General features: G+C 42.6%; 1 protein-coding gene across 2 annotated transcripts in view; it reads left to right on the top strand.

Annotated features, from left to right (window-relative positions):
- LOC144739020 (protein AF-9-like) overlaps positions 1 to 24844 on the top strand; it is an 86863-nt gene that overhangs the window by 48674 nt on the left and 13345 nt on the right. For both annotated transcript variants that reach the window (XM_078622031.1, XM_078622023.1), the window contains exon 6: positions 1996 to 2688. In XM_078622031.1, coding sequence (XP_078478157.1) covers positions 1996 to 2688 — 693 coding nt within the window. The remainder of the gene's footprint in view (positions 1 to 1995; positions 2689 to 24844) is intronic.

Here is a 24844-nt window from a genome sequence, read left to right as displayed (position 1 = left end):
AATTGGTCAAATAACTCCAGTGTTGTTGTGGGCATAGACAGATGTACAAGAATGGCAGGTCTTCTAAATGCTGCGACTTTGACTTTTTGACCTTATAAACTGAAAAATCAATTCTGTATGAAACATTGGGGTCGCAGACCATCCCAGAAAATTTCATCAGGGATTGGATAAATGGTTTAAGAGGTCATTGTGGCCACAAGCAGACAGATGGAGGAACAACTTGCTTCATTTCGCTCCTGTTGCGGTAGGATTATTGCAAATAGATGAATTGTGGTTGTAGCTATCAATTAAAATGATGCATCACAATGCTTGGATTGTGCAATTGCTCAAACACATTTTTGTGTGCCTACCTTTTGGAAAGCATTTTTATGCTTAATCGGGAAACTCGATTTAGAGTTGAGCCTTTGGAAAATGAAAGGTATCGGAAATATGTTGTCCTGTAATCAATGTCTGAATACTTTATTGAGGAATTATGTTTTTTTTCCCGTTTGATTTTTTTCAGCAAATCTAGGTTCCTCTTACGAGTAAAAATACTGAACATGGAATTGGCCTAACATCCCAAACTTGGCACTCCTGAAAAAATTGTCACATTTTAAGTGATGCTTTCCTAGAAATGAATGTTTCTTATTTGTACAGTATACGTATTAATTCCTTACATAAATGTATTCTGTTGATTCTGTTCCACGATCGTACACGCTTCATGGGAGTGCATATCTATTTTTTAGCAGCATAGTTTCTTCATAGGGCAACCAGTTGACTTTTCATGAAGTGATACCCATTTAATCGAACCTGCACAAATCAATACTCATTTCATTGACTGGAGGATGATGGGCTCAGTTGACCCCTGAACTCTTAACCTTCGACGAGATAATTCTTCAAGAAGACCACACTGATGAAATGCCAAATGCACACAATAAAAGAGTATTTTTTTCTTACAACTTAAGAATCACATAGATAAACATATAGTCAGTGTTTCAAAATCTAAATTACACATTTGAATATTGCCTTGCAGATAAAATTAGGCAAAAAAAACCTCTTTCTACAGGAATACAATTACACCGTCTGTCTTGCCAGAGATAATTAATCTCTGGGCTCTCACCTTATTAAAGTAAAGCACTGTACAAAACTAATTTAAATACTGTGTACAAGTACATATATTCATGCACGCAAACAATGTATTTGTATTGTGTGGGGGGGGGGATAACATGCAGGAAATTGCGTCGGCGAACAGGCATGGGTAATTATGGCCAGGGCAATCCCTGTCAAAGAGAGAGAGAGGCATGATGAACTGCTGGGAAATACTTAACCTCTTCCCTTAAAAAAGGGAGGCTGTTCGGGTGGCTGGAAGGTTATGAAAACTATATTGAGCTCATCCGCCCAGTTTCCTCTTCCTTGTCACAGACCGGCAGTGCCTTGTGCAGGTCACACATTCACGGAGAGGGGAGGGTTGGGGTGGGTTAGGTAGTTTTTTTCTGCTGACCTTAAAACAAATATATATCCAAGGGGGCATTCAAATGCATAACCTTTGACTAAGTATCCCTTAAAGTGAGATGGGATGAATTCACTTGGTGGTGCGAGTGCCTGATACTCAGATACACATGCCAAAGTTGGTAATATTTGGCTTTTAATTACCCCACCCAGTTGTCTGCATAACTGAACAGTGCATAGTTGTATACAATAGGGGTAAGATTTACGATAAAATTTCCACTAGTTCCACAATGACATGTGTTTATGTTATAATTTGTTCCGAATATAAAACTGTGAAGCTCCCTGTAAGGATGCCAATAGCTCAGTTGACACATGATTGTATGAAACACAGCAAATATCGATACTGAATTTACATTTTCTACGAACTCCGTTCAAGCTTTCACATTGACCCAAAACTGTCAATAGAGCTGGGAATCTGTAGCAATTATGCACATAGGGTGACCGCATACTTTGTATTGCATTTTTTTAGCAGTGTATAAAGTTGTGTGAATATTCATCCATCTCCAGGAGCCTACAAAGGGTGGCTGCAGCAGCAGCACTGGCTTGCAGAAGCCTCACAAATCTTCCAAGGACCACAGAGAGAAACCAACCAAGGACTCGAAAGAGCACAAGGGCTCCGTCAAAGAGCCTCACTGGGATCCAGGTAAATTTGTCAAGGAGCCACCCAAGAGGCCCAAAGAGGTTGTTGGACGCCCCTCCAAGGAAGACGCCCGTGGTGGCGCCGGTGCCAGCGGCACGCCGACGATGGCCTTCAAGGAACCCAAGCCTCTGCACAGCGAACACAAGTCCAGTGCTACCGCAGGTAGTGGCAGCAGCAGCACTGCCTCGGCTTCTGCTGGAAGCGTCGCCATTGGCGGCAGTGGTGGCTACCAGTCCGAGTCGAGATCTGGCTTGGCCAAGCGCTCGACCGTGGTGGAGCAAGAGGAGCTTGTGGCCAAGAAGAGGAAGAAGAGCACTTCGGATTTGTCAGCCAAGACCCAGACGGCGGCTGCGTCTCCCACGGCCGTGGAGAGGCGGCAGGCAAAGGCATCGGGGAAACCGGCCGGCAGGACGAAGGGAGGCGACGTGGAGGCCGTCGCTCCCGAGAAGAAGAAGGCGGCGCCTCCACCACCACCGCCGCCGCCGCCGCCACCACCACCCACCGTTGACGACCCCAACGACTCGGAGTTTGAGGAGGACAACAGGTCGACCAAGTCAGAGGTGAGGCGTTTTGTGTCATGCTTTGTGCGGTGAAAGTCACACAGCCCCTTCAAACATACACTCCTTTGTCACATTTTAAGTTTGATCTGGGTTATTGTTTTCCTCCCTTGTGCCGATTTCTCTACGAGTGTTGTTATATTTGTCTTGTTCATGTTTGAACGCGTTTTTTTACAGCTGCATGTGTGTGCATCGTTATGTGTTGTGTGTGTGTATGTCTACATATGCCCCCATGATAGACTGTTACAATTATTTGAAAATATCAGTTGAAGTTGGTGTCTCCCTGCTGAAATGTGTGTGAGGTTGACGATCATTTCTGTTGATGGCCTTGAGCTACATTCCTGTTTAGAAAGCTAAGGCTCTCCTTAGGACAGGCACTTTGGACTTTCCTCAGAGTTAGATTCATTTCATCGACCCTGGAAGGGTAATGGGGGGGTGGCGAGTCAACCTTTGACCGCGATTCAGACTCACAACCTTCCGTTTGTGAGTACAGCGCTCTGAACAAAGCGGCACCTATATCCACCCTGACCAATTAACCGCCCATACCCAGTGCCGCATTTGTGCATGGTGTAACTGAAATATTCTATCGACATTCACAAATCTGACCTTTTCTAATACTGCAATGTATTCTTAATCTTGCGTACATGTGAAGTTCTACTGTAATAGTTGTTTTTTATATTAGACAAGACGGTAACATAATTGCAGTATTTCAGGGAACTGACCTTAAATATTACACGAGTTGTTTTTCCTTCATATTATTCCAATGGGTATATAGGAGTTTTCATTTTATTCATTTCCAGAATTGAAAGAAGTACACTGACAATTTGCATCACCTCATTGCCTTGTTACATATTGACATTTCTCACTAACATTTACCATATAATGTCTTACTCATTAAAGATGCTCGAGTGAGGTGAGTATCAAATACTGTTGTGATTGCTTGCAATGTTGAAAGAGTCGTGTAATGTCCCCTATTCTTATCACCTGGACTACACAGTAAATGAGACATTGCATGTCAGTTGTGCTTATCGGCAAAGCCCATGAATAAATCATGGTTGTTTGTATTCATTACCCTCGTGATGAATGGTACACGTGTAATGGTCGTATGAAATTGTATGCGTCTTGTACACATGTGCGTGAAATTCTGAAATTGAGAATTTAGCATCGTAATGGACTTAGGAATTGTGTGTGACTATCAAAACATGTTGTGTTGCATATTTACTTGCCTTAGCATTAGGGGGTAACAAATACATTTCATTCTTTCTGTGTGCACGCAGTGAACAATGTGCAATTTTTCACGTATTCCTAACCAAGCAATTTTGAAGCGACGTCATTATATTAAACAGCAGTCATTTTTCATCGCACGTGCATGGTTAACCATCCTATCGTGAGGAGTAATTGTTGTTTTCAAAGAGCCGGAGGGAGAACTTTAAAAAGTGCAATGCTTTCCTTGTGTGTTAATGACACGAGCCTAACTGCAGACCTTTCCCTAATGAAAACACGAGTCTCTGTTAATTTTCCATTTCCGGGCCTCAGCCTGAATGCCGCAATGCCAATTAGGTAGTGCCATGTCAAAAAAAGAGCAAAATGGTTAGCCATAACGATGAGGGAGGGAATGTGCGAAGGTGAAAGGAAGGGACACCTGGGGGAAGCAGAAAGGGGTTTTGCGCGTGTCGTTTAATAGGGAACGGAGGTTGCGCGCACTGCTAAAGACTCAGCCATCTAGGTTTGATTCCCAGCCGCAGCTATAACATCAGTAGCGAGTGGTATCAGAATGTATCGCTTGTCTACTATAAGGTGACCGCGGGCTTAATTGAGTATCTGGTGCGGTGTGTAAATGTCTGCATTGGGGAGGCAGGCGGCCAAACATGGGGATGGCAAGGCCATGCCCTCGTGTGTTGTTCTGGCCTTGGCGGGTACTCGCTAACAATGCTCTCCCTCGATATGGCTATAAAGCAGCAGGGATCTTTGCATTTTTTGTGTTTCATTCCGTGTCAACGCGATGATATAGAGCTGGACGAGGGTAGGTTGGAGTGCTTTTGTAAAACTGAACTTAATACTAAAAAGCAAGTGGCTAAAGTAGAACATTTTTCATCAATGTTTATTTCCTCCCATGGCATGTGAACCAGAGATGTGGACATTGTCAAATAAAACTGAAAAGTATGCAGACAACTACGGGGAGATGTCAGCTTAGAATTACACAGACTGTAAGAACAACACATGGATTCGAGAACATACACAGGGTAGAGACGGTGACTTTTAATAAAAGTAAGTGGGCTCTGGAAGATCACATCCCTAGACGGGATGATGAGAGAATGACAACAGTGGAGCAATGCATGAGATCAGCTGTTGTGCAGGCGATAGGTGCATCATTACACTGCAGGACTGTGAGCGTTGATGATGGATTGGGAAGGCATTCATCTCGCAGTGGCTTGTTCATGGCAATGTACGGCGCACATGTATATTATGTTGTGACGTGTGCGGCGTCTGTTTTTTCAAAGGTGTAGGTATGGTGTGCTTGTGTATTAATGCACATTACGTGTCTCCGCACTCCGCGGTGTATGCATTGCTCGGAGTGTGTGCTGGCGTGCGCGCATTGGGGTCAGAGGGGCAGCAGCAATGTAGGAGTGCATGCGGTGGAATTGCAAAGGCGAGAGAGAGAGTGAGCGAGAGAGAACGTGGTGGGGATTGGGAGTGGCGAGCATTGCGTGGAGACAGGGTAGAGGGGGGGGGGAAGAAGGAGCGAGGTTGGTGGCTAGGATTGGCATGGCGTCGTTGGAGGCAAAAACAGGTTAGGCCTGGTAGCCGATTTTAATTTCCGTCCCGTGAAGTTACACCGCTGGTCGGCGAGGGCTCGCGTTCGTGCCTTGGAACAATAGCGGCCCTTTCTCGGCGCGCCAAAGTCAATAGCGGCAGACGGCACACGCCGCCGCCTGCCTTGCCCCCCCCCTCTCCACGGCTACAGCAACAACGAGGGGGGGTCACGTGGCATCTGCGTGCGGTTAAGTGCTGGCACGGCAGTGTGCCCACGCTCGGAGCGAAGCCGCTGGCGCATATTAAAAAGGATCAGATTTATAGTGAGCTTTTAAATATCAGTTTCTGCAAGTGAGATCTGTTGCGGGATTGGGTGGGGGGTTTATTCAATTAGGGGAATAATAATAATAACTGTGGCGGTTCAATGAGTGGATATGGCTAGGGCAGGGTGGGTGTGTTTACACTTTTGCGATTTTAAAGAGATTATCATGGCGATTTCATATTGGAGCGGTTGATTAGTTTTCAAAGTCTTGACATTAGGGTCAATTGATAGTATTATTTAATAATTTTGGTTTCACCACTTATCCACGTGATTTTCTGCAGAGAGAACATTTTTAGGCAATGTATATTGAATTCATTCTTGCATCTAGGGTGAGGTTTTTATTTATCAAGTTCTAATCCAATTTTGTTAATGCTATGAGATGGGCTGACTTATACCTCAAAGTTAATACATTTGAGAAATGTCTGCTAAGGTAAATATGTTATGCTTAACAGTAATCATAATGATCACAGAGTTATTACATTTAGAACATAGCGTGGTTTATTTCTCGATTACTGAAAGCAATCCAAGGACTTGATTAAAATCGTTTCGAAGAAAACGTGTGTGACGGTGTTCATTTACTGCAAGAATTTCACCAAACATGTTATAATTAATTAAGTTTATAACGAACTACCTGAACAAACAAAAAAGGATGAAACACACGATCATAAAATATAATTACGATTAGGTTCTTCGTATTTCACTGTTTCGTCAGTTTAAATTTTTGTTTCAAACGTGCGCTGCAATGTTGGCATATTTAAATCGGCTTTAGATTTTTTTTATGAATAAAGTAATACATCTTCTTGGTTCTTTCGGTAAAGTCACGTCCTCAGGACGGTTGCTTGCGTTGTGGCCGAAACGTCGTGAGAATTATTTTATTATGTTTTGTTTTTATTATTTTATTACTTCCCTTCTACGTGACTTTACCGAAAGAACCAAGAAGATGAATCCCTGCAGTCACGAAAGCTTTAAATCGAAATTTAAAGTAATACACCTATCATTTATTTTTTTAAAAACGTCTGAACACTGATCTTTGTTAACCCACTCTGTTGGCGATGTAGCATAGCCCATCTTGCCTCAATTTATCAAATAATAGAAATTTTTTAAATCCACCATGCATGCGTCAAATCGTCTGTGTGAGTATAGCTTTACTATGTCTTTAACTTGCATGCAAATTGCACCCGGATGTGCCATTTGGGCTAAGAGGAGTGAACAAACCCGTGAACAAACTTAAACGTAAGAATACTGTACAAATGAAAATGTGAAAAGTGATACAAGAAAGCAGAAATCATTAATCGAATCGCTCGGAGGGTGAGGGTGAAAAATGGTTAGAAGTCTTACTATTTAATGCAATAAGTCACATCCGAGATGGAAACGTGTCTGTACGTATCCACACCCGTACGTATCCACACCCGTACGTCATACGTAGCATATCCATAACCCGAATTCCAAAGTCTGGGCCCATCTTGGCTGATGGGTTTTGAACATTCGGCCACTACGTTTTGTTGGACGTCTGCTCGAGGCAGTCACTGCAGGGAACACAACGTATACAGCAGACGCCAGACAGCTCCTAAAGGCGGTCATATCTCCATAATGCAATGTTCTTGGAGGAGAACAAACTTTTTCATGATGTTTTTTTTAAACTAACCTTTCATATTTTCCTTCCCCCAAAAAAGCAATTTTCTGTAAGCGGCTTCTCATTTTAAATGTACTCGGAACTCTCTTCAATTCCGACGACATTTCCATGCATTACGTTTGATATAAGTGAATATGCTGACATGGCTGTATAGGTTTTTTTTATGAGTCACGGGAAGCGAGCAAAAGAGCCCCCCCACGCTTTCTCAGAGCACGCTCGCCTCGTGCCAGGTGTTCCTGGGCATTTTGTTGACAAGCTCGAGCCCGGTGGTATCCGTCAGTGAGCAATTTTATTTCCTTAGTTAAATAACCTTTTTGACATCACTCTTCCCAGTCTCCCACCCCACCGTAAACAGAGCAAGGCCATGGAAACAATTTTCTCTCCGGGTCCTCCGGTTTTTCCCCTCCACATTTAAAAACGTGCATTGGGATTATGTTGATACATTTTTTGGTGCCGTTAATGTCCAAATGATGGGCCACTTTTGTTGTTGAGCTTTCATTTGTGGCCAGGTGGCTTCTGAAAAATACGTGTTAATACCTCAATGGGCTTTGCCTGGTAGTGTTGGGATGGTTTAGCGTTGTATGTGTTTGGGTGATTTGTTTATCTTTCTTGTACTTTGCACGACTATGATGCTTTTATATTGTTCGTTGTTGTAACTTTCTTACCCCGTGCCTCGACTGGACATCTGTGAAAAAGAGCTTTACGGCTTATCGGATTCCTCGAGTATAAATAAATATTTCGACTCTGATATTACTTAATCATCAAGTAACCCAGACTTGGTGTGTATTTAAAACCCCAAAAAGGCGTTTGTTTGGAGCACGCATTCGTGGTCTAAATTCTCGTAAACTGATTCACCCTTTGGCATGTGTCATGCACTGATGACGGTGGGCGATGAGTGACGGGGGCCTTCATTGCCGGCGATACGGGGAGCAGCGGAGCTCATAAAAGTTGGGAATATATTAGTCGCTTGTGCCCGTGTTTACTCACTGCTTGCCGGCGCATATAAATTCGCGACCCCCCCACACTCCACACCCCCCCCCAGGAGGCTGTCAAAGTTGGTTGCGTGAATCACGCTTCCGCGTCAGACTCACTTTTCACGATCGCTTCGGAACAAGAGTGGTGACCGTACAGTGTCGCCCACAAGTGAACTCTATAGCAAGTTATAGTAATAGGTTTTTACTCTTTCAACTGGTACAAAAATTGACACCTTTATACAAGGCATCATGTTTGCAATAACCTCAACACAAGCAGTCAAAATGCAAACAAAAATAAACAACTCTGATGATGATAATCATATGCACTGTCGTTGAAGTTGATTGGTCCACACCCGAGACAGCTTTTCTTAGAGACTAGTCTCCATTGGTGTTGGACCAGATGACGCCAAAAGGCGTACAACTCAAAGACAGCGCACTGTCAGAGTATAGAGCTAGGGGTAAGCATTTACACTAAAGGAGGTCTCATAGTCTATAGCAAGTTACGCATTAAGTTGTTCAATTCGCTCGGTTGTTTACGAGTTGAGTCACTTTATTGAACTAAAAAAAAACATTTGATAAGGAAGGGACAACATATGTTTGACAACTCTTTGAAAGTTGTAGCGGGTTTCTTGTGTACGTTATATATTTTTAACCTGTTTATATGTACGAAATAATTACCATCGTTTCCGCCGACAATTATGACGAACGCGCTTTAGAGAGGGGGAACTTCAAGTTTCTGCTTGCAAGGAGACGGGTCCTCTTGCTTGGGATCTTGTGGCACCACATTTCTGATTGTTGTCATTTTTTACGAGTACGAGGAAACCACAGTGTCTGGAAAATACGCGCACGCACACAATGGGGTGACACAAGTCTGCACAGATAAGCCATCGACTACTTGATGCATTCCTTCGAAGAGACACTTCGTAACCGTGCGAGTGACAATTACAACGTTTGCATGATCCACCAAGCCCCCTCTTCAGTGCTATCCTTGAATGAAAGTCCTGCAGTTTAAGTCAATAGCTTTGCGCCTGTCAAAATAAAGAATTGTCAGCAGCATGATTTGAAGTACCAGATCGCTGAACATTATAACTTGTACAGTGCTGTACGAAGTGCCTTTTGATAAGCGTGGCCTTATCGGAACCACAATAACTAATCGGAGAATTACAGTGACAACGGCTGGGTTGATTGCACAGAGTTAACCGACTTTGAAGATTGTACCCAAAGCCTCATGTGCCTGCTAATGCTGCATTTCTGTAATCTAATCGATTCATTGACATTTCTTCTTCATCAACTGCATGTTTTACTTCACATTAAAAACTCATTGTTCGCTAACGTGAAAGTCGATATAATAATAATAACAAATGAACTTCTCTTCTGTATCTCCATGTAACAAGACGTTTTATTATATCAGTCTACCGATCTATAGCATTTGTTTTGGAAAAATATTTGCCAATAAACGAACATGAAATAGAATCAGAATTGCGTGGAGTAACAGAACGTATGTGGATTCATTTGGTTTACATCATAACTTGCGTTAAAACCTGGGATGTATTTCTCGTAAGGATGTAAAGCTGCTCTTGATTTAAATATATACACTTGTAGCAATGCTACATTTTTAATCAGGCAAAACAGCCCTATAAAAAATAGTCTGTTGAATGTGACTTTTGGAAGCTTTTTTCCCTGCCGTGAAATGCTTACAGAGCAATTCTTTGTAGAGTTGGGTTGTGGATCACCTTGATCACAATTCTGCTTTAGGATTATCGGCAGATGCACGCCTGTTTCTAATTACAATTGGTTGCAGCTGCCAGCTGCCACAGTCAGACATGGTCGGCTGTCCACCACTGTTTTTCTTACTTGCCATTTCAGGGACATTTCTTATTGCACGGCTGTCAAGAGGCTCCATTTTTTGAAAGCAAATTCAGTTTGCCAATTGAAGCTTTTTTTTACCAGGTGGGCTCAAGGCCACAGAAGTCAGGATGCAAATGGTCAAAAAATAAATCCGGCAACGTGCCTTTCCACAGGACATACACAGAGGCCTGCCAAACACATTGATGTAACGATGCAGCAGGCTGGCACACTACATACCCCACAAAACCTACTGTATTGGACTTTAGTCAGTCTTATACAATCCCAAGATTAAAAAAAAAACAATCCAGGCTCCTGGCAGAAAACTTCATTTGCAGCGTACTTATATAAATGAAGGTCAAATTAAGACATTAGTTATGATAATGCACTGTTATGATTGCACCACTGCCTGCTTTGAAGCTTCTGATTATTGTCGTGTAATCTGATTTGGTAATTTGCAGAGATGACCCATGTCATTGTAAAATATAAGAATGTCTGTAATTTTGGCCAGATGGTCTTTTTTTTTTAGGGGAAGACTTGAAAATGTTAGCCGCTTCAACAGCATGTATTTTGAAAAACAAGGTTACAATTCCATTACCTAGGCAATGCAAAGTTTCCCATCACGGTTTAATTTGTATGGTTAAGATAGAACAATATCATAATCAAAGCACAATCAAAAGGACCGTGGTTTATCGAGGTCGAGTGTAGCCAAGTGGAAGGTGAGAGAAGTCAACATGTTTATATAGAGCACCACAAAAAACACATCCACCCAATGTCAGGCTCATTTTGAAGTCTCACTTTTCTGTTGTAATCATCTCCTGTATTGGCACAAGTTTGCTGATTTTAGAAGTGACTTGAATAAATAAGTTGGAGACTATGGATACTGGAATACATATAAATATTGATAATAATTTAAAGCCCTTTGTAACTCCACTGCCAGTTGAAGGTTCTGCTAGGCCGTGTCTGTCGTGAGGGTTCGTTGACCATACTTCACGCTGATCAGTGCGGGTTGGAGTAATGTCCAACTCCGAAAAGAATTCTCTCATCAAAACGCTATACCACAGAGCCCATGGCATTTCTGACCAACACCACCTGACCGGTGAATTAAGACATGTACATCGGGCCCTCAGGATGAACGGATACTCTGACCGTACTATCCGCCAAGCTGTCTCTCCCACCACACAGAAACAGCCACATGAAACTCCGACCAAAACTATCACGTTACCATACATAGCAGGCGTGACCAAAAAGATCTCCAAAATTCTAAACAAACATAAGATCCAAGTCCGATTCAGTACAGTGCATAAAATCCGTGATCTGATTCCATCTGTGAAGGATGTCGTTCCTGACTTACAGTATCCTGGAGTCTACAAATTGAGTTGCATTTGTGGTGATTGCTACATTGGAGAAACGAAACGTCATGTTTCTGATCGTGTCCGCGAGCATAAGTCAGATCTGAAACACGGCAGAACTGATTCTTCGGCCGTTGCCGATCATTGCTACAACTCGGTGGGCTCTCATGAAATTGTCTTTTCCGAGACCAAGGTTCTCTGCAAACCTCCTGGCTACCATCAAAGGTTTGTACACGAAGCCATACAAATATACAAACACAGACATAATTTCAACCGTGATGATGGGTACAAACTTAGTAATCATTGGAAAGATGTTATCAACCACGCAAAAAAGACTTAATTACACTTTTTTGGACCATCTTATCTGACAGGCACTATTTTACTTTTCTTTACCGAGTGTTAACATCCCCAGTGTTTAACAGTACTCTCTTCATTGTTCAGCCAGCATTGGTATAAACATGGGCATTTTCGTTCTTTTCTATCATGTGTATCAGGCCTCCCCTCCCCCCTCTCTGTCCAATGTGTTGGCGTGTGCAGCAGCAACCGCGTCCAAGCCGTCGTCCATTGTTTTGGCCCCGCCCCCCTCCCCCTCCCGATGCGTTGTCCGTGGCACTCCGTGCCGTCTTTGAGCCCCGCCCCCCTCCCTCCCGATACGTTCCATTCATTGGCTACCACATTCTGATGAGCTCCCCCCCCCCTCTCCTCCCCCCTCAACTTGCTTTTAAGGGATTACATCTTGAATCATTGCCTCACTTGATGCAGCTAATCTGGCTGTGACGGTCCCACCTGATGACGGAGACTTGTGTTGCCTCCGAAACGTCGTGATCTTTATTTTATTTTATTTTTATTAATTTTGATGTTTTACCTACGTGACTTTACCGAAAAAACCTAAGAATATGAATCCTTGCAGTCACGAAAGCTTCAAATCTAGAATGTTTTGGTAATCTATATATATATAAAATGAAAATTGGTTAATGTGTGTCTGTTCGAAATGTTTAGCATACTTCCAGACATGCAACAAACTTTAAATTTTGCATGTGGGTAGCTTTCAGACTGGAGACCATGCAAAACGTATAAAAATAGACTTTTGTATTTTGGGGGGGGGCGCAATAATGGGTATATTTTGCACGGCAAGTGAGCGGTGACGTCACATCTGTGATGTCACCCGCATGCGGCAGTGTCACGCAGTGTGCCTGCTGACGTCACCTCTCCCAACCCTCCGCGTAGGCCGTGTATTAATCTAAGACAAGAATCCAAGTCTCGGGCGAAGCCGGGTAGTAAAGCTAGTCAGTCGTATGCCAGTATTTTGCACGAGGGTAGTGCCAAAAAGGAATATTTTATAACGGAACTAAAGAATGCACTTTTAATCTGGCATGCTGTTTTTGATCCAATCACGAGACGCCGTGAGATGGAAATTGATCCCGCGTATTTGGTTGTGTGCCATGTGAAGAGACTCGAGTGATTGTAGAACACACGAAGTGGGAGTTTGAGACATCTCTTTTCCCACTGTCCCAACTGTGGGAGTAAGATGCGCATTTTTCTCTGCAGTTGCACATGACACGAAATTAATTTGAGCTGTGGTGAAGCCTAATAATATTCACCTGAAATGAAAGTACCAGCTACTTTTCTGTAATTGAAATAGTTTCATGGATTTTCAGAGCACAAGTTAGATATACAGTATACAGTATGTACACATGTACCATGATTAGTCTGAGGATATTGGTTCAAATTAGTGCTTTGGGGACCATGCTCAGGTTAAGTGAAAAATTTAGTTTTTTTTAAAGAAAATTGCAATATTTGGTGTTTTCCTCATAGAAAATATGAATGTATCATTTAATTACACACATTTTTTCAAAATGCTAGATTTCACCTTCATATTGAGGTATTATATTTCTTCCCCGTCTTTGTTGCCGGTTGGTTAATTTTATGCCAAAATGCACTTTGGCCAAATGATTTTTTATTAAGAAATGCATCCCGATATTCCAGGAGTGATCGTATTAAGGTCCACTTAAAAGCCAAAACAAACACCGTAACGCTTCCAAACCACACTGCAGTTGGCAGGATGCAGATGAGTTGGAGAGCATGCATGCATCGCCACCCTGACACAGGAAAGCAAGTCATTTTCTGGCTTGCATGACCCTCACTGGAAAGATCCCTGGATGTTGTTGAAAGATGCATGCTGTCACTTTATAAAGAAAATGCTCAAGAGTAAACTGTCTGAAAGATGGTACTTTTTTTGACAGGGTTCAGAAGATTGAAAGCAGGATATTAACCACCATCCGTCTCCTGCACGTACATGCGTGTTCACGCCTGCGTATATGTACACAATAATTGTAATCTAAATTTAAATTCTACATGTGCAGCATTGTAAAGTAATCCGCACGAGATGAAATACACACTGGCTAGGCATCACCTTTCGGATGTCAGTGCAGTGAAATAAATGATGAAGATTCAACATGGGATTCAAGTAATGCCATTTAAATTTTGTTTTTATCAATAAAACAAAAAGGAGACTTTCATCATAAAAAGCTTACTAAAAAAGATATGTGTTCCTTTGCTTTCATTTATATATGTGAAACACGACATTACATGACAAAAACCCATTTTTCTGTGCTGCCATTGTGAAGAACAATGCTTTGGTGACTGAGCCTTTTTGTTACCATCCCAAGTATAATACGATGGGACTGAAACTTTAATAACACCATGTTAAAATCTTTATGAAATGTCATCACATCTTAAATTTACATTGCTAGTTGGCTCCACAGATACAGGCTTTGTTCGTGATACATCTTAAAGTCTGGAGCTAATTATTATAGATTATCATTATACCAACTCTCACCAACATATATATTTCGCTGTGGGAACAGAGGCCATGTTTTTAAGATCAGTGGATTGGCTTTGATGAGATGAGGAGAGCATTTTGCGGCTATTTTTTGGATCGGGAAAACGTTTTAATTTATTGAAGTCACGGGGGACTTGGCTCTTGATGTTTCTGGATTTAATCACAGGTATCCAGTTGCAATATAATAAAATAACGACATCTGCAAATGCTATATGGTCATTACTGCTTCAAACGGGTTTTTAGAAAACACTGAAATAACTCAAGTTGGCATGTGAGCAGTGTGACTTTTTATTTTTCCATTGAGTAAAAATGGATCGTCCCGTAGAATGTTGGAAGTTGATGTTGCATTTAATTTTAAATGAGATGCAGAGATTTAAAAAAGTGGCTTCTATATATTCATAATGCCAAATGCATCTCTGTTGTGGCCATAACATGGCTTGAAAAGTGCCCTCCTTAAGCTAAAGTTGTTTAACTTCAACACACTTCATGTTTCTATTGCTTCAGTCATTTATGCTGTCTTCACGGAGGCTGTTAATGGCTTTATAACCCCGATATACACATATAATGTTGCAAATGTCTCCTTACCATACAAAAGAAAATAATAAATGTGCTAGTCTTTAAAAAGCAGGGAACTCAACAGCTTGTAAGTTCTTATGATGTATTTCCTATCATTCAGTAATTTTTGCAAAACTAAAAAAAGAACAATGCCTGCCATCCACTGTAAATATAATTATAGAGAGCAGGCATGCTATTGTTTCTTGGTGTCAGTCAATATTGCACCATATGCATTTACCTGGGACTTGATTGCTACCAGTAAACCGGAGTTTACTTGGGCCACCCGTGCAAAAGAGATCGTGAACCTTTAAGTAAAGGGTGCTAATTTAGTGACTGATGTATCCTTCATCCCACTGTAATGCAAAGTCTGGTCCCAAGGGAAGGCAGTTTGTGTTCCTGTGTATTGCTTGTCCAATTTAGCACATGTGGCTTGATTGACGCAAGAGTTCCACGACACAGATGCAGAGAATTAAAATATTTCCAACGCATGACTGCCTGCGGAAGACCAATTAGTCCGGCAATGCTATGTTGCTGCAAGCACATACGCAAGCATGCACCTTTGTGTGTGTGTGTGTACCATACGGATTGCACGACTAAACTAAACGCATCGTGAAATGTGCATGCTGGACGTCAGTGGAATTATTAGAATAAGATTGTATTATTCGTGGCGTGCTCCCGTAAGCCAGCACTGTGGAAGCAAGGTTTGTGGATAAAAAAAAACACTTTTCACGTGTGCTGGGAAACTCCAAGTCTACTACTAGGCTGTGATGTGGCTAGAAGATGGCAGTGCATAAATGGCTTCCTGACCACTGGCCACGCTGGCAGACTATTAATACCTCACCTGGTATACAGGAGGTATGAGGTCGTGGGTTCCAGCCCCACCTCGTCGCTTGTATGTTTGGAGTTTGCATGTTTTCCCACCTGATGACGGACGCTTGTGTTGCGCCCGAAACGTCGTGATTTATTTTATTTTATACCTACGTGACTTTACCGAAAGAACCAAAGGGTATAAGTCAACAGGAGTTGCGCTTAGGACAAACTTGCCCCTGTCTTAGGAATATGGCATTTCCACCAAGGCTGCCCAATGCTTTTTTTGTCCTCCGATTAGCACGGTTGGTTACGTATGGTGCAAAAGAAGTTCAGCATACATACATACATCCTTACCTGCACCTCTGATTAGCCATGATTAGCTATGCACGGTGCGAAAGAAGTTCAACACACAAGCAATGCTCTTTTGAGCAGGGAGACACTCAGACCCATCCGAGTGCATGGATGTATATTTGAGTGAGTTGCGAGCCTCGGGGTTATCTGGCTGTTGGCGGGGTCATGGGGTGAAGCCTGTTGGTGGTAGCATCGTGGCTTTTAGTGAACCTCTCATAAAAGGAGCATGGCTTGGTCTCTTGCTTAATATGTTTTGACACCTGTGTTTTGTAAAGGTTGTAATGTTAACATGACTTAATTTGTCTCACGAATGAAACATTAAGAAGATTCATGCCTTTTATCCATGTTATGGTTGACCTAAAACCTCAACTGTGCTGTTTGCCTCCACGATGGTGTTCCAAGGGTTTAAAGTAACAACTTATTTTTTCCCACGTCTTTTATTCTTGTAAAAGGTGACGACCAGGAAGTAACCTCGTTCTGCCAGCTGTTTACTCTGTGTCTCTGCCAATTATAAAAAAAAACCACGGAGCAAGAGGAAGCCAATTCAAGTGCAACACCAAACATTTTCTTTGATGGCTTTTTGTATGGTAATTGATGGCCATGGTGAAAGTATCACAGTTTATACACTTGCAAGATTGGTTTAACCTCGTGTGGTCATCCAAGATTCTATGCCATAGTGCTATTGGCCCAGTACCCCAAGTCACCCACCCTCCTCCTTTGTATGTGTATGTATATATATGTTTTTTTTAATCATTTTACCCTTTTTGCACCATGTGGAAGGGGCAGCTTAACTGAAGAGACAGCCACATACCAGATGGCAACATTGATTTATGTGGCCACCCATGGACCTTATCACTCTGCTAATGGTGTTGGGGAACAAACAGTGTTCAGTGAATCACATCAAAGCCACTGGGCAGACGGTTGCCTTTACTTTTTACAGACCTGTGGTTTTGGCAGTGTCTCTTCAGAGGAGTTGAAACCATTGTCTGGTAAATTAGAATGTGTGGTGGAGTGTGCTGTTGCTTTGGCTGGCGCACTGCTCTGTGGGCTCGTCTTAATGCTCTGTGCATATGTCGCGGTTTGTCTGGCGCAGCCTTCCCCTAGGTTGACTCAGCCTAAACTGAATACCTGTTGCGATGGGAGACCACCGGTGGGTGGGTGGTGGTGGTACTGCCACAATTGACACTTGCCAATAGTACTCGCCACATTGTCCTAACTAGTCTAACAAGGGGCACCATTGTATTCGTGTTTGCAAGGAAGCCTTTGTGTTTAGCAGGCTATATGCTTTTACTGCGTAAAACTGTGCTTCACTTGTTTTTGGTGCGTGTAGTTGTGCACGAACAAATAGCACGTACGTGTTTGCATAATAAATGCATTTCTAATATTAATCAGGAATGGATTTTTTTTCATTATCTAAAACGATTACTTTATAAGAAGTAGATTGTGATGTGTTTCTTAATATGGTCAATGCAGAGTATTGTTTTGCAAGTGGATTGTTGGGGGATGTTTAATGCGCATAAGTCGCTGTCTTCCCTCCCTCCTGGGTTCCACATCCAACGTCCCACGTGGTTGGTTGACTGCATGGCGCGTGTAACGCATGGTGCCCAATTCAGGGAAGAATAAAAACAATTACATATCTCTTTAGTCCTTAATGATGGTGGATTGAAGTCTGTGTAATGGTAATTCCTTAATTTTTTTAAAATAATATCTACTTCATTTCGGATGTTTAATAGCGGATGATAGCAATAACCTAAGTTCTTGTGTTTAAGTCAGTTCATAGTGGCTCAGTGATCAAACAGTTCTTGGGTGGTGGTTATCTCTGTTGGTGGCTCAGCCAATGGTAGAAAGTCCACATTTCTATTCTAGATTTGAAGCTTTCGTGACTGCAAGGATTCATACTCTTAGGTTTTTTCGGTAAAGTCACGTAGGGAATAAATAAAAATAATAATAAATAATAGAAATCATAATAGAAATAAAATAATAAGTCCCGACGTTTCCGAATTTACTGTATCACTTAATACAGTAAATTCAGCTGTGACGGTCCCACCTGATGACAGAGACTTGTGTTGCCTCCGAAACGTCGTGATTTATTATTTTATTTTTATTATTATTATTTCCACATTTCTATGTTATGGACTTGGCCATCCTTGCGTTTTTTTCTGCTGGGTTAACCTCAAAGCCATAATTAATCAGCTTAATTGTAATGTGCACCACTACATATGCGGTATTTATGAATAAACATGTAATTAATTGATTATTAAAAACTCTAGATTCAGATTTATGGCTCTTGACATCACCACAGTTTCATATTTTTTTCATTTAAAAGGTAAACGCTTAAAGGAAACGTTTACGGTAATAACTTTTATAGACCTATTTATATATTTTCCGTGCATGAACAGTACTTTTTTTAGAATGCTCTGCTGTTGTGAGATTTTTTTTGGTGTAGCTAGTTATAAACATATGTTTCACATTTTATCCTCGCTTACCGAGTTCGATTCCTGGCTATGGATAAAATCAGTGCCGAGAGATATCTAATCCGCATTGACCGGCGTGTTGATGAATGATTAAAAACCCCTGTGGCTGGCATAGCATGGAAGTCTTCATTCAGCAGTGGATAATGGGCTGTAAATGATGATTTATCCTAATAGATCAAGGTTTCAGTCCTTGATTCTCATTTCTTCTGAACACTCTTTACATCTTCTTGGTTCTTTCGGTAAAGTCACGTGACTTTACCGAAAGAACCAAGAAGATGAATCCCTGCAGTCACGAAAGCTTTAAATCGAAACTCTTTACATCTTTCATCTCTGATTTTCTTGTCTTGGTACTCCATAGGAGCTCAGGTATGTAGCAGCACCTGGTGCATTCCTGTGTGGTGTTAAGGTGACCTGAACACTAAGGTAGTCTCTTAAGACACAAACTAATAAACAAATCCATAAGCAAGCTGTTGGAACGTGTCAGCTTGGCGTGTTCACCGTTTTAAGGATCATGGATTCGATCCTGAATCTGCACAATCGTGCCATCAGCCCCGTTATTTCGCCCTCTCCAGATGTCTTTCTGTGGCACCCAGACATTACATGTCTTCCTCACAGCGGGGAGCCGGTGGGTTTACAGGTTTTGCATAAATGAGGGCCATTAGGCAGTTTTAAAGAACCCCCCTGAAGTGCTCATACCTAGCGCTCTGGGCTTCTTAACCTTGAGGAATGGTGGATGTATTCCACATTGTCTCGAAAACAACACGTTCTCCCCAACTGCATTCACCCTCCTCCCTGTGTGTATCTACCCTCAACCCTTGTCTACTTTCCCCTGCGGCATCTTGTACAGCTGTCAAGAGTTGATCCTCCGCAAAGAGGTGGCAGATAGTATTTAACAGATGGCAACAAAGGAATGCATGCATGCTTTGTTCAGCGAATGCTAGACAAAGTTTCGTGATGCGAGTTTTTTTTTTAATCTGCATACACCAAAACAATGTTCGTAATTGCAAGTCAGTCAGTGTCTCGGCTAAATAGAGCAATGGGACAGCACTTATGTCTGATGGGGGCCCTGAGTCAGTGGTGAAAATTCCACATTCCCATGATGTAACCAATCCCTCCAAAAGGATGACCAGTGTTGACTTTCCGCAAAGCAGTGCTCGCTTTATCAACCATGGAGGGATGATGGGATAAGTTGATCCTGAACCTTTTATTTCATTTGGTAACCTTCATAGTGTAAAGATTAGACCAATAAATCCATAACAAATGTGCTTTTTTTTGCTTCATGCTATTTCAGATGTTTTTTTTATTACTTCCTCAGAAAGTTGTTAGTGCTGTTAGGTTTTTGAAGTCATATTTTGAAAGCACCTCTAATTAGCACAGTTGGTTACGTATTGTGCAAAATAAGTTCACCATACATACATGATCTGTTTTTTAAGTCGTAACATACGGTACTTTGAATGCTAAGTGTTATTTCTGTGAAGTTCATATAGTAGTGTCATCTTGTTAATGACCAGCCAACCCTACTACTCGCTGTTTGAAGTGATTAAGTATTTTGCACAGAAGGAAAGGTATCACAGCTAAGCAAATGTTCATGTTAAGTAGCATTTCGGTGATTAGTAGTAGACACATCGATGGAGTATTATAAACCATACACGTACAATGTAAGAATAAAAACAAATACGTTGTGTGAATATAATGTGATAATTTTTTTGTACTGTCACCAAAAGGAATCGTAGTTTCACTCGGGCTGCTCGTAGAGTTTTTGGTTTTGTTTAAAACTATTTTGTACAATTGTCTGCATGCAAATGTCAAAACGCCTTAGAGCCACGCAATTTTAATGGCCTTGGCGGACAAAGGTGCCGCTTGAAAGAGTGTTTGAGATTTATGATGGGAGACGATGAACCCCTTCTAGAAGGGGCCTGGCTAAACAGAGAAGGCAGCACGCTGGGAAGAGGTCTTCACATGTCATAAATCACTTCTGCCCCTCTAGCCACACGCTAATTACCAGCGCCAGTTAAAAGCTGGACAGATTTTTTTTTTGCAAAACCCCCCCAAAAGAAAAAACCTTGAAGAAAACGTTTGTTCAAGAGCTGCGAGGAAACTACACCATTTTGGAACACTAATTTTTAGGCCAGTAATTGTAAAAAAAAGTATCCACGTGTTTAACCCTGTTAGAAAACATTACATGAGTGTACGCGGACAGGTCTATGTATATTTAAACATGGGGATACTCCACTATAAAGAAGATGTATGGAAAATAGTAATTCCTGCAGTGTTTGCATTTTCCTCCCCATTTGAATTGTATATGCCCATTTACCAACGGGCCTGAAAATACCGCTGTGCAGGGATGGGAATTGGATGTCTTCACCGTGCAAGTCTGTCATCATCAAGGCTGCTTGCACGTGTTTCTCGGCAGTTGTTTCAATTTATTGCGAGCACAGTTATGGTACTCATGCAGGAATGAAGTGTAGGTAGATTCAACGGCAATTATTTACCCAGGAAAACATCGCCGAGCCTAAGGACTCGTTTTAAGGAGAGTCCTACACTCAGATGTTTGTCAAATTGTATTAATGAGCGTTGGCATGTGGGAGGGAAACGGAAACCTCATGAAAAGCTGCCACACATGCGAAAGGGGGGGGTGGGGTGACACTCAGCACTGCCCTCTGCTGGCCACCTCACATCAACACCTGGCAAGCTCTCGTCGGTCGCCCATCTAAATCCTAGCCAGGCCTCGGCTTGCTTAGCATGCATCTGATACGAGGCACAATTCTGGTGATTTGTTTTTAGTTTATGCAATCTACCGGTGGGTGTTGCTTGCATTCAGTGCACCTTCCCGCTTGCCCCGTGTAACCCCAGCTTGAATTAAACTATGAAGCGTGCGATTTGATGTTATTAATCTCAATATGCAATGCACGTATTAGAAATTGGGTTAGAATGGGAGATAGGTTGGGTGTACTGTATGGGTAGGTGGAAGAGTGCCACTAGTTGGTAGCAAACACTTCATTCAACTTTATACGAATGTTTCCTTAAACATAACAATGACATCTTGTTCTCAAAATGGAATTTAACTCCACATAAGATTTGGCATTTCATTTTGAGCCACTACAGCCGAGCTGCCAGCCCTGTGGGCATCATTGGCAATTGTGTGCCAGTTGCTGTGTTGCCTGGCAGTCGAGCACCTTATTTTGCCGCTTTGGGGACGGTTGGTCGTGTTTTTTTTCCCCAAACGTAACAGTGGAATAACAGTGGCTCAAGTGTGTTGAAAAAAACACAGCAGTGGCTATATAATACAGTTGTTATGAATATGCACACTCATCGTCTCCTTGAAAAGTTAAGAGTCAAAGTATCTGCCTGTTCAAAAGAGCAAATGGGGCGCAGTGTGTTCTTTTCATTGGCAGACCCAGAAACCAATGGTGTACATTGCGCATTCCATTGGTGAGAGCCACTTTCTCCGTAGGCTGACCACTATTGACTTTCACAATAATAATGATGAATAATACCATTTAATTACCCAGAAAAACTACACCGAGTCTCATAACATTTTCTGGAAGGTTCCTGCATCAGATATCCTGTGATAGGAAACCGGAGTACCATGCGTACGAAGAGATAACAGCTAAAGCTCCGCACAGATTCAATCCACAGGTAGATATAACCCATCAAGTGATCTATGGATCTAACCTGTTGCCGTAATGCCACCCCCTGGACAACCTTACATCCTCTCACGCCTAGGACACCTCGTATGCACTGGTGTTCAAACATCCACATGCTCACCAGGCTCAACGCCACTGAGCTTCCGAGATGCAATGACATTGGGTGCATTCAATGTGACGTGGTCCTCAGCGATGAGTGCAATGGGGAACGAAGAGGGATGATTTGATGAATTTACACCTGATCAGGATATGAACGAGAAAACTTCCGATCCTAAATCATACTCTAACCACAGCACCGCCTTGACATGCTTTATATAAATAATTTTTTGAAATATTTGCCGCTAATCTCTTGTCACATATAATCTATTTAATATCTACAGCATAATGAATCTTTCGTAGCCTTTGCACAGTGTCATTACGCATTGGCATGAGGACTGGAAAATGTGACATGCTCTCAAAAACCTGGCATTGTAACAGAAGTCGTCTCGCTGCCTGCTTTCCAGCGATCACATGGTACAATAGCGCCATGGTGGTGAGATGTTAACGACCTCACCTGGTATACAGGAGGTCGTGGGTTCGATCTCAACCATGACGCTTGTATATTCGGAGTTTGCATGTTATGCCCGTGGTCGCGTGGATTTTTCTGCGGGTCCTCGCTCCACATTTAGAAACATGCGTTTCAAGTATTTTGCTGCTAGAGATTTCCGCGCGAGAGAAGCCACTTCGTTGAGATATAATTTGTGGCCAGGGCGCTTCTCAAAGAAAGGGCTTTATAGCTCAGTGGGACTTACCTGGTAACATAAACATAGTAAATAGTTTTAAAATAATAATTCTGGAAATGTATTGACGTTCCTTTCGAACAGTAGCTCTCTGCACTTCCATCACCTGCCTAGTGGCAGTTCCCACTCTTGATGTCGTCGCACCAAGTTAGGGCTGCACTGTCTGTTATCCATGACAATACTGTGGGACTCAAATCAGCCTTGTAATTCATTAGAGACATGACAGCAGCAGGATCATAGTTACAGACTACGAGCTGCAAGACATCTGTGATGGTAATGTGGTGACCAATCCCGTGAGATGCTCAACGGCTCAAACGTGAGCTACTTTAAGGTACAAGAGGGAGAATGTGCTGCCCTCTGATTCCGTTCTGGCTTGACATCATGGTAGAGGTGGGCATACCACCACTTAACCGCACCACGCAACTAGCTGTTGTTTTACCCATGTATACTCTGCTGAGTGTATATTTGCTCATGTACATACACCCCGCTCATGGTCCCCACTTAGTGGGGCAGCAAGCCCACTTTCCCCCTGCTTTAAACCCAGATGCGTACTTTTCGGGACTGGCGTTCGCAGATTTTCTGTACCTCCACCTCGTGGAATGGCTTGTGTTCCGTACCGGGCTCCTATTGAAATACAATAACACAAATATAACTTGCTCGTTTTAACTGCCGTGCCCAGAGAGTAAATCCAACCAGTGACCTCTGAATTGCAAGTCCAGTGTGCTACCCATCACGCCACAGCAGCTCCCCCTGAGCTTCTCTAAATAGCCAATCAAATATCAATGTAGATATTATATCATCGCCATTGATTCTGTAATGTATCCCGACCTGTGCCAAGTGCAATAAAAAGGATTTCAGGGTAACTTCCACACTTCTTAGTTTCCAAGACACTGCACGTGTACAGTAAGTTATATCTGCAGTTCATTTAGATAATGGTATTTTAAAAATGCATATATGAGGGATGGTTAAACATTTTTAGAATGGTGTATGGAATCGCACACAGACTGAATAATGCTAAAATGTTTATGCATAAAAGCTTATGGTCCAGTGTCACCTTTGCAAAATGTTTGACTTTCTCTCCGTAGGTCTGTACAGTTGTTGCTCCAAATAATCTCCGGCACGCGGCAGCATTTCGGTTGCCCGAGGCCGCGAATGTGTGCTAATCGCGTCCCCACCGTCTTGTCATAATTTGGGGCTTTTACATTCGGGGTACATTTTTCAACAAGCATAGTCTGCTTTAAAACCCATCCCCACAGGACCCATCATCCCGTTTTTTCCTCGGCCCCTCGAGCACCGTTCTTGCCTTCAGCCCTCAGGGATTCTCCTGTGACACCACGAAGACATGACCATGACCACCCTAAGGGAGTGATTTTTTTTTGCCGAATGATCACGCCAACTGTGGCACCATTTATAATCACCTATCCTGGAGGGCATCTCTTGTTGATACATGGTCCCGTGTCCGTGTTAAGTAAATGTATATTTAGCCGGCTGGACACGTAAGATCTCCTCTGACGGCGTCCACCCCGTGCCCTGCCGTGACCTCTCCCTTTTCACGTTGCCAATAGCTGCCCGCCCGCTCTGCTGGTGGATGAGTGGATGCGACGGGATAAGGGGTGCACGCTAAGCGGGGCGACATTTGCACACTGGGGGTGTTCCTAAACACTCCAGCCCCGCGCGCAGCGCTCTCATTTCCTCCCCGCTCAGATTAGCGGGCCCGATTATTAAAAGGGAGCATAGAAGGCGGGCGGCAGGAAAGAGCCGGTTAATGCTTGTTAGGCCACGTAAGTGTGGGAAGCGGGTCTCGAGCTGGAAGGTTTTATA

The sequence above is a fragment of the Lampetra planeri genome, chromosome 3, assembly GCF_965212315.1.
Source record: "Lampetra planeri chromosome 3, kcLamPlan1.2.h2, whole genome shotgun sequence".
NCBI classification, from domain to species: Eukaryota; Metazoa; Chordata; class Hyperoartia; order Petromyzontiformes; family Petromyzontidae; genus Lampetra; species Lampetra planeri.
Note: the sequence above shows the minus strand (reverse complement) of the source record. Positions and strands in the feature narration are given on the sequence as shown.